Source organism: the organism of the source record quoted next, unplaced genomic scaffold (genome assembly GCF_019419815.1).
Source record: "Pyrus x bretschneideri cultivar Hongxiangsu unplaced genomic scaffold, Pyrus_bretschneideri_v1 Contig2, whole genome shotgun sequence".
Taxonomy (NCBI): domain Eukaryota; kingdom Viridiplantae; phylum Streptophyta; class Magnoliopsida; order Rosales; family Rosaceae; genus Pyrus; species Pyrus x bretschneideri.
In genome coordinates this window covers 1,494,250-1,505,106 of record NW_025999501.1, presented here as the reverse complement: position 1 = coordinate 1,505,106, position 10,857 = coordinate 1,494,250, and the positions used below count along the sequence as shown (strand labels likewise).

Below are 10,857 nucleotides of genomic sequence, written 5' to 3'. Positions count from 1 at the left end.
TAGGTCATCAGATGGGCGTTTTACTTACAGAAGCAGACAACCCGCGTAACCATTTTAGGTGTCGACCCTGGCTCTCGGAGGTGTTTTAGCCGTGAAGTGTAGGCGGAATCGCGCCTCAGATGCCACATCTTTCTTAGTTGTAACTTGATTCCGCAGGTCGCTTAACTAGTATTATAACACTTTAAAACCAAGCCACTTTCATGAAGACTTACACGTCGAGGACGGACCATCTTGTCACGCCAACTCTTCCATGGGCAGGTGTCCTACACTTAGCATCTCTTCCGGTTAGAGACCCGGGATCCCATGAAATTGAATCCTTCAGTCGGCTAAGTCCATTCTAAGGGAAGGACTATCTTGGCTAATTCTGGGAGTCGTCCGGCTCAGGTAGTCATTGCATTTAGGGGAAACTAAGCAGTTGTACCACCCATCCACGTCTGGATATTTCATATTAGTTTACACTCTCCTTGTTGGAGAGCACATGCCATGTCTGCAGGGTAGAATGCGTCTTCTACTTGTCACAAGAGTAGTCAAGGAATTAGTTTACCCTCTTATGCTGGAGAGTTACCCAGATAAGTGTCGGAGGAATTAGTTTACCTTCTTGTGCTAGAGAGTTCACGCCATATTTGCAGGGTAGAGGGCGTCTTCTACTTGTCACATGGTTGGTCAGTTTGTTTATGGATTCAGCCCAGGCTTGTGAATAATTCTTTCAATCTTCATTGCGAATAGAGGATTTTATTAACTTTGCTCGTAGGCAGTAATGGTATAACAAATGATAATCCTCGGCATGCAAGGTTTTGTTTATCAAGCTGCTTAAGTATTCGAACTTGTTTCATCTTGAACAGGGTCCAAGGAATGGTGGAAAGTCACACGTAGTACTTCCTCAAGTTGTAGACATTCCACTACTTGTTGATTTCTTTGTCGCTCATGGTAGTAAGGGTGTAGCTGCCCCTTCCGCCTACTCGACTGATTTTGCACGGACCTTCCCAGATATGAGCCATCTTTCTGAAGCCTTCCCATCGGGCAATGATGAAGGTCTTTCTGAGGATTAAGTCTTCTAGCTGGAACTGCAAGATTTTTGCCCTCTTGTTGTAGCTGAAGTGAAGTTGTTGCTGATAGGCCGCAATGCGAGTGATAACCTTCTCGCACTCTTCCTCTGCCAAGTCTAAGTTTATGGTTATCTCTTTTTCATTCTGCTTGAAATTCGACAGTATAGTGCTAATGCTTGGCACCATGACGTTGGAAGGAATGATCGCCTCAGAACCATACATCAAGAAGAATTGAGTTTCACCGGTTGCTTATCTTTTGGTGGTGCAATATGCCCATAGAGCACCGGGGAGCTCGTTTGGCCACTTGCTCTTATTGTCTGAGAGGGTCTTCTTAAGGCAGTCGAAGATTATCTTGTTGGACGCCTCGGTCTGCCCATTGCCCTGCAGGTACTAGGGCGTGGACATGTGATGCTTAATGCCATATTTTTTGAAGAACTTCACTAAGTCTTTACCTACGAAATGCGGACCATTATTGGTAGCGATGGAGTGTGGGATGCCGAAGCGGCAGATGATGTTCTTTCATATGAAACGCTATATGTCCGTCTGGGTAGTTGTAGTCATGGGTTCGGCTTCGTCCCATTTTGTGAAGTAATCGGTCTCCACGATCATCATGCCTCTGCCCCCAGTAACAGGCGGCATTGGTCCTACCAGGTCAATTGCCTACTACATGAATGGCTAAGGGCTCGTCTGCGGGTAGAGTTTGCTGGCAGGTGGTGCGGGCATAGGCTTAAAGCATTGGCAGCTGTCGCACATTTGTACATACTCTTTAGCATCTTAATGCATGGTTGGCAAGTAATATCTAGCATTAAGAGTTTTTTGCACTAAGGAGCGGCCTCCAGAGTGGTTTCCACATACATCTCCTTGGATTGAGCTAAGAACCTTCAAGTCATCAGGAAACGATAGGCAGCGGAGATATGGTCCTGAAAATGATCTTTGAACAAGCATGTCGTTCCACAAATAATAGCGTGCTGCCTTCATCTAGAGCTTCCTGGACTCCAGTCTATCTGCGAGGAGCGTTCCATTGACTATGTAATCAATGATGGGATATTGCCAACTCGGGGTTATGATGATCTGCGCCATCTCGACTACTGGTTCCTCATCTATGATTGGCTTTTCCAAATACTCGACTGGGATGGAGCGCCTAAGCTGATGGTCTAGTGCGAAGTCTAGGCTTGCTAGTGCGTCTGCGTGGGCGTTTTCTGCTCATGGAACGTGAGTGAATATGTACACCTGGAATGTCGCTAGCTGATCTCGTACCTTCTAGAGGTATCGGGCTATCCTTAGATGCTTCGCTGCATACTATCCCGAGGTTTGGTTGGCGATCAGCTAAGAATCGAAATATATCGCGAGCTTCTTCACCGCTAGGTGTTTTGCCAATCGAATACCTGCTAGTGGGATTCATACTCTATTTCATTGTTTGACGTCTTGAGGCTCAGAGTGATCGCCTGCTCGAGCATCAAAATATCTGAAGTAGTACTAACTAGGCTTGCCCCCGATCCTTAGTAGTTGGACGATCCATCGACGTGCAAACGCCAAAAATCTCATGTAGGAGGGGTTGGTGCAGCTACGGCATGCCCGGCTGCTTCCGAGGCATCTTCAGGCTAAGTTAATGCATTCTTCAAGCTTAGGATGAATTCCGTTACGAAGTTCGCCAATGCCTAGGCTTTTATTGCCATGCGGGGTTAGTATGTTTGGCCGTATTGGCTGAGTTCCAACGTCCACTTCATCACTCGTTAAAAAACGTCTAGACTATGCAAAATTGATCGCAGTGGGTACTGGGTCATAACGATGATTGGATGCCCTTGAAAGTAGGGTCTGAGCTTCCAAGCTGCAACAACTAGCGCCAAAATTAGCTTTTCAATCTTTGAGTATCTGGTTTCCGCATCGATAAGAGTTTTGGATGTATAGAATACAGGCAGTTGGGCCCCCAGCTTTTCTCATATGAGGGCAGAGCTTACTGCTACTTCTGATACCGCCATATAGATGTACAGGTTCTCCGTTACTTCCGGCTTGGATAGTAGTGGAGGTGATGTTAGGTACTGCTTCAGGTCTTGAAATGTTTTCTTGCACTCGTCGTCCCATTTGTCCTTCTGCACCTTTTTGATTGCCTTGAAGAAAGGCTTGCATCGGTCGGTGGATCGCAAGAGGAAACGATTAAGTGCGGCTTCTCGTCCGATCAAACTTTGGATCTCCTTCAAAGTTATGGGCGATTTCATGTCTAAGATCACTCTGATTTGTCTTGGATAAGCCTCGATTCCTCGTTGGGTTACAAGGTACCCTAAGAATTGACCTAATGAAACGCCAAAAGTGCACTTCGTTGGGTTACAAGGTACCCTAAGGAAAACCATGAGTTCCTGCTTCTCTATCAGGCTCAGTCGTGGGCCAATTCTAGCCGTCTTTTCTGACTGGTAAGGGTTAACAATGGTGTCTTCGGCGTCATCCTCGAGTTTCCATCCTGATTCATCTTCCAAGGCATTGTTGACTTCAGCTGCTACTACTTGGGTGAAAGACTTCTTCTTCGACTCCTTAAGAACTTGTACAATGCATCTCCAAAACATGGCCTAGTCGCCTTTAATCTCTTCAACTGTTCCTTCCGAGATACAAGATAGGATTTTTTGGTACTCAATCAAGGTCACAGCTCCAATCTTCATTAGCCAAGGTCAACCCAAATCCCATTATGGAAAAATAGGTCGCTGACGATCATGAAAGTCTGAGATGAAATGATCGGTGGGCTAGTTACGTCGAGTGTGATAGTGCCAATGGCAATTGAGGTGAGTCCGTTGAATCCAGTCAAGACCTCTACTTTGCGTTGGATCGTGCTTTCCAAGCCTATTTTCTGGATGACTAACAGTTGTAGGATGTTAATTAGGCTGCCGTTGTCTACCATAATTCTATCAACGATAGCATGGGCTAGTTGGACAGAAATCACCAATGCATCATCGTGGGGAAAGTCTATTCCCTCAGCATCCTGCTCGATGAAGCCGACGATTGGTTCAAATACAACATATGTGGCTTGAACCTGATAGATTGATCCCACCTGCTAGATCTTCCTCTTCTTGGAGTTGTTAGTAGCCTCTAGATGCTCGGATTCGACAAAAATTCTGTTGATTCAGATTGTCTTGGTTGGGGGTTCGGCCTCGGCATCTACTTTCACCTTGGCAGGGCAGCTGGTCTGTCGACATACTAATCGCGTTTGCCTTCATTCACGACCTGCTCAAGGTACATTTTCCATATGGTGCAGTCGTTGGTTGTGTGCCTGGGGCCTCTGTGGAATACGCAATACTTCGTCTGGTCCATCTTGGAGGTGTTCCGCTTCATGGATGGTGGCAACTTGAACCACAACTTGTCCTTGAGGTCGCAAAGGATCTGGTTGATCGGGACTGAGAACTTGGTGTACGTCTTAGGTACCGTGCCTCCCTTCGTCGGGGATCGGTCCCTGCGTCTGCTTCTTGGCTTGTTTTTGTTATTGAGCGGTTTATCGCTCGCCTTCTTCTAAGTTGATTATGCGTCTTTACGCTGCTGCTCATGCGGCTTCTGGGAGCACTTTTCCTTATCCCAAAGGGAGTGCTTTTATGCCAAAGCATAAGAGTTCGCCAAGGTTAGGTTCTCCCCCATGATTAATTCTTTGAAAAGTGGGTGATTTGCTAGAAGCCTTTTTCGGAAAGCTGAGCATGCGATGCTGTCATCACATCTAACTATTTTCGCCTTCTCCGCCTTGAACCTCTTGACGTATGTGCGGAGCGACTCCTTCAGGTCCTTTTTCATGTTGAAAAGGTGGTCAGACTTTTTCTTAATCGATTGGTATAACGAATATTCCTTGGTGAAAACCAAGGAAAGTTCACTGAAGTTCCAGATCGAGCGTGGCAATAGGTTGTGGAACCAGTCTTGCGCTTCGCCTTGGAGTGTCGTGGTAAAGATCTTGCACATAAGGGCATCATTATTGGCGTAGAGGGTCATGGCTCTCCGGTAATGCATCAGGTGCCTGTTCAGATCTTCATCTCTTTTAAACAAGGTGAAATGCAGCGGGCTAAACTTCCGCGGTGGTTCTGTCTGCTCGACCTTGTCTATAAAAGGTGACCTATTAAGGTTGGCCACGTTTTTACGAAGGGCATCGTCGGTAGTATCAATGTATTGGAATCCGTGCAACTGGTCCGCTATGAGCCTTTGTACTTCCTCCTGGATTTGTGCCTGGTGGGGCAACGAAGCCTCCAGCTGCCCCCGGTGTTGACATGCTGGTCCACATTTCTCTTCAGTATGTCTTACTTGTCTGTGCCGTAGTTGCAGTGCACGTGGTTCGCTCTATGCTGCTTGTTGTCGCGCTTGGTGGGGGCTACCAGTAGAACTTGAGCTGGACTGCTCTCGTGCTCTTCTCTGTTCATCATGCGGCTACCTATTTCAGTGCCTCGTATGAAGATCTCTTTGTGGGCCTAGCCTTGTGTGGACGCTTCCCTTGGAATGTCTTGAGTGCTCATCGGAGTATGGACCCAACCTCGAATGTACACTGACTTATGAGCCAAGTCGGAATGAATGCTTCTCTGCACATCTAGGAGGGAGAAGACGTTTCGCCGAGGGCCCAAACGAAAGTGCACACTACCCGAACGCACAGTTCATGGTAAGCTGAGCGGCTCTTTGTTGGGACGTCATTAGAATAAGTCATGTTCTTCCGCCATTGCCCTGCTTTGAGACACCTCATCTGGGGCGCGCTACATCTCAATACACTCAAGGAACTGGTTCACCAAGGTGGTCTGTTGTGCAAGGGTGCTTGTTAAATTGGCAACCTACTAGGGCAAGTGGTGCTTGCCATTTGGATTGGAAGAGCCTGGAAATGGGCATCTCCATGTGTGGTGAAAGTGTAGTAGACTGCAGGTACAAAACTTGAGCCCAAAGTGGGCATTCCTGCAAAAAATTGAGGTAAAAATAACCCTGAATATATCGCGGGACTAGTGGTCGAAATCTAGATCACCGGAGGTGGGCTTAGATTAGATTGGGCCGAGGGCCGGATTGCCAGAGCGAGTCGCAGGGCACGTTGGACCGGCGCATGCTTGTCTTAGGCCCTCCTAGCCGCCTGCTGGTTAGGTGGCATGGGCTTCGTTGAACCTAGCTGGCAGCAGCTGCTGTGTTCTGGGCTTGGGTTTGGGCCTCATGCTCTCGACCTACTGTGGCAGCTGCCAAGTTTTGGGTTTCCTACCCATGGGTTTGGATGTGGACCTGGGCCTCCTGCCTAGGGTTTGGTTAGATGCGGCGCTGCAAGGGCAACGACGATGGAAGTGGTGTCATGGCCTAGTGACCTTACCGTGGCTGCTGGGTCACGGCAATGGTGGTGGTGCGGCTCCGCGGCTGTGGGGCTCCTCCTGTCGTCGCGTTAAACCTTAAGGATCATCGTCGTGGGGTTATGTCCTCATCTCTACTCTCCAGTCCAAATCATTGTACATACGGGGTTCCGTTCGTCGTAGTTTCTAAATTTCCTACCATTGTATCATTTCTCCAGAGATTGATCAAGAAACTTTTCTAAGAAAGGTTAATTGATACAACGTGTGAGAAATTCAACGTAACAGAAAATTCAAGAAACAAATGCAAGAGGCTTCTTCGAGTATTTGAATCAGCTCTCAATGAAAGCACCAATTTGTCGATGCAAATTTCCGCCATCTTTAGTCTTAACGAAAATGCACCTGCAAAACAATCAACACCTTTGATCAAAGACCTAAGCCTCATGCGGCCATGAGGTAGGGGCTTAGGCCAATGGATCTCCGATGCCTAAGTCAGTTTCTCTGAGAGAGTAAAGTGTTTAGGGCTTTTTTAGGGGTAGTAAAAACTCTGAAAATTTGGTAGAATATGGGGTATTTATAGGGATAGGGCCAGCCACAATGTTAGGGCTTTACCCTACATGTGGCGGCATCCTATTGGTCAAGGTGTTTATGGAGAAATATTCTCAAAATATTCTCAAGATATTAAATAGGAAATAATATCTTGAGATTATCCCTAATTTATTTAAATTGGGATTACTTACTTGATTGGAGCCAATCTTCAATTAGGAATGTATTAAAGATATGATTTGGGTAATTAATCCTTATCTTTAATTCCTTGCCAAGGGCAAGTGAGCTGTGGGTAGTCGTATTCAGCTACTGAGACCTTCAGGGGTGTGAGTTGCGCGTGGGAGCATCTGAGAAGCCTGCCCATTTATTTGAGTGCAATCTTGTCTTTCTTGAATAAAAATTCACTTGTCGCCTCTAGAATTTTTGGGATTATTTTAGGCTCCACATAGATAATCTCTCGTGGATCTATCAGAGTGAAATAACATTCGTGAATTGATATATGATCGTTCAAATCTAAACTGAGTACTACTACTTTGAATAAATTGCTGTAAAACAACATTGGTTTGTTTTATAACAGTCTAGTGTTATTCCTCTTCACTTGGAAGTGAGAGATCTTAGGTTCGAATCTCGTGAATGTCGAATTCAATGCCAATTGCATGGCTTTGCCGAACCACCCCCCTTTTTTTCATTAGTGTAAAAATATCCTTGTACTAAAAAAATAAAATATAAATAAATAAAAGCATTTGGTTTGTTTTAGGGCCCCTTCAATCCATACTGAACCACAAACAGACAGAAAAATATGTTGTACTAAAAAAATAAAATATAAATAAATAAAAGCATTTGGTTTGTTTTAGGGTCCCTTCAATCCATACTGAACCACAAACAGACAGAAAACTAACAATTAGCGCCACTGGCCTAATGGATAAGGCGTCTGACTTCTAATCAGGCGATTGTGGGTTCTAGTCTCTCTCTTCTATCTTATTTTATACACAAGATAAGAAAAATATCATAAAGTCGTTTCTTGTTTGATGAATAAAAGTAGACATCTTTTTTCCAAAGTTGTTATCCGTGGCTTTAAACGTCAACCCACCGAGCACATTTTTGACTTTTTTTGTTTGTGAGGTGAAAATTTGTGAACAAACAGAAATGTTTATCTTTAGGCTATTTCTAACTTAAGGGTATAAATTTCAAAAATTAGCCCTGTATTTTCAATTATTCATCTATACATATGAGTTGAGTTAGATTTTTTTTTTCCAACAATGGTAAAGAACCTATAATTCTCACCCCACCTTTATAATTGGTTAAACTTTTGTATTTCGTAGATTCTTTTTGCAAATAATTTTGGAATTAGTTTTTGTATTATCTATTTTGTTTTATTTTTATGAACATTTTGATGTAAAAGTATTCAAATTCTCGAAGAAAAAAAAACTTGACATAAAAGAAATTCAAATTTCAAATAAATGGATGGGTATTTGTAGAGTTTTGGTGTTGGTTCTATTTTGGGTTAATTAATAATATTATTTTGACCGTTAGATTAAAATTTGAGCCATTGAATCTATTTTTACCGTTAAAATTGATTAAATTAGATTTCAGCCGCTGGGTATAAAATTGATTAAACTGATGCAGTAGGGCGCACTACATTGGATCAAAACCCAGTGCGCGCGCGCCAGCCATTAGATGGCAACGACTCTGTAATCTGGACCGTAGAGAGGACAAGGTCGGTACGCCTGTGCGGAGACACTCTATCTGCTTTGATGGATCTATATCGTGGGGCCGCCGTGGGCTTGTTTCACCTACTGGAGGAGAAATATTGGGCCCTCGGCCCACTTCAAAAGTGGAAAGCAATCCCAAATTCCCACCTCCAACCCCAAAATCATATTTTTCCTGACACCCAAAATACACCGTTTGAAGAGGTTTTGGGCCTAAATTTTAGATTTTTTTTTTGTTTCCCACCCCCTTTGGAGGTTTTGGGCTAATGAACCACTGAAAGGTTTCAACCACTTATTTGGCACCACGTCGCATGCAGCTCCCACTCATGCACATCGTGAATCGTGATATAGTAATAGAACCCTTCACGCAATTGCATATTCTAACAAAAAGCATGCGTGCTCGCGGAAACTAGGGTTTCCTAGCTGGAGGCCCTTTTTTAGGTCTTCCAGTTTAGTTGTATATAAAGCCTATAAAGCACTATATAAAATAAACTTTTGGAATGCTCCTCCTCCTTTTAGGGTAGTGACTAGTGAGAGAAAGAGAGAGAGGGGTTGAAGGGAAAGGAACCCTATAGTGCGAAGGAATCCTGAAGTGGGTTTTTGCCTAGTTTGATACCAAAAAGCAGCAAAGAAAGAATTATATATGGCTAGCTCTTGGAAACCTCTCACTATCATCAATGTAGGTAAGAAAAAGGCTATAAATCCAAGGTGAGAAGAAGAAGGTTTTTTTTACTCAAATAGATCAATGATATAGGTACCAAGTAGCATATTAACGATGAACCCTTTTTTTGAATGAAAATTAAAAAATTGAATGGTTCTAATTATAAAATTTCTGTGATGAAAGTACATTATTTGCAAGTAAGAATAAGCTTATCCCACCAAGAAAAAAATGCAAGTATTATTCTTTTACTTGACCCCTTTCTTCAATATATATCATCATTGTGGAGAATCTAGTAGTTTGTTTCTATAAAATGGATATCCTAACTAGTTGAATCTTTTCGGCTTGCACTGAAGCGTAACATGTAGAACTGTATTGTGTTAGTGAATTAGTGTGTGAAGGCTTCTCTATGTATGGGGTTATTCGTGCTCCATTGATGAGCCAAGTGAAAATAATAAATTAAGATTAGAATTAGAATAGGTTCGGAGTTCGTTTTCTCAAATGCAACAAAAAAGAGCTTTTATTAAGGTAAAGAAAAAAAAGCGAGAGCCAACCAATGTCGCTCGGTCAAGATCGGTTTGAGTTCACCACAAAAAGAAACACATATCGTAAGATTCCATCAACATGATTTTTTTTGGGTTGATTTCATCCGCATGATTGAGAATCCTAGCACCTAAGTCAATTGAAAAGAAAGATTTGGTGCTCGATAGTAAAATATATGGACAGATAATGTAGCTACTACAATATCTTGAAGAAAAATAAATACATTGTATTGGGTACAAATATGCTTGAAACAATAATAACAATGATGAGGTTTCCCATTAACTTTACCTTAAAATAATCGATTAATAAAACAAGAATTCCGCTAAATCATGTATGATTATCTTGATTATTGTCAACCATCTTTGGCAATCTCATATAAAAAAATAAGGGTAAGTTACACTTTACCACCTCAGGTTTGGGGTCGATTTCAATTCCTTACAACATCTTTAAAACATTTCACTTTCATACCTCAAATACTATTTTATTTCAATATAGTACTTCCATTACATTTTCCATCCATTGATCCATTAAGAGCTGACGTGGCTGCCACATTTGTGCCATGTGATTACCAAATTTGCGGCACGTGGCAAAAAAAAAATTTTTTTATTCATTTAAAAATAATTAATTAAAAAAATTAAATAAATAAATAAATAAAACCAACCCATAACCCATCTTCCCCCCGACCCACCTCCCTCCCTCGCAACCACCCACCCTATCCCTCTCCTCCCTCTTCACCTCTCTCCGTTTCTCCTTCAATTCACCACCACGCAACTCCTCTGGCTTACCCGGCGATGCAAGGCCTATGGTGTTGCTCCAACCCATCTTCCCCCCCCCCTCACCCCTCTTCTCCCTCCCGAGTGGTCTCGCCCAAGCAGCAACCAGCTTGCCCAAGTGGTCTCCCTCAGCGACCGGGAACTTTGGCCCTGGTGCAAGCCGGCTCTAGCGCTTCTTGATGTCGCTGAGCTCCATTTTTGGCTAGGGCTTGACCAGCGACCTGATCAAGTTCGAACTCCGGCTGGTCAGGTCTAGGTCCCAACGACGAAAGGGGTGGGCTCGGGTGGGATTTTTGGCGGTGGGTGATGGGGGAT

At 43.6% G+C, this 10,857-nt stretch overlaps 1 protein-coding gene across 1 annotated transcript; it reads right to left on the bottom strand.

The window, feature by feature from the left end:
• Positions 1-4,616: 4,616 nt before the first annotated feature.
• Positions 4,617-10,591, bottom strand: LOC125476676. The gene is made up of 2 exons (XM_048583006.1): positions 10,458-10,591; positions 4,617-5,313 (listed from the first exon to the last, which is right to left on the bottom strand). The coding sequence occupies exons 1-2, from the start codon at positions 10,589-10,591 to the stop codon at positions 4,617-4,619; spliced, it is 831 nt and encodes a 276-aa protein (XP_048438963.1).
• Between the last annotated feature and the right edge of the window lie 266 nt (positions 10,592-10,857).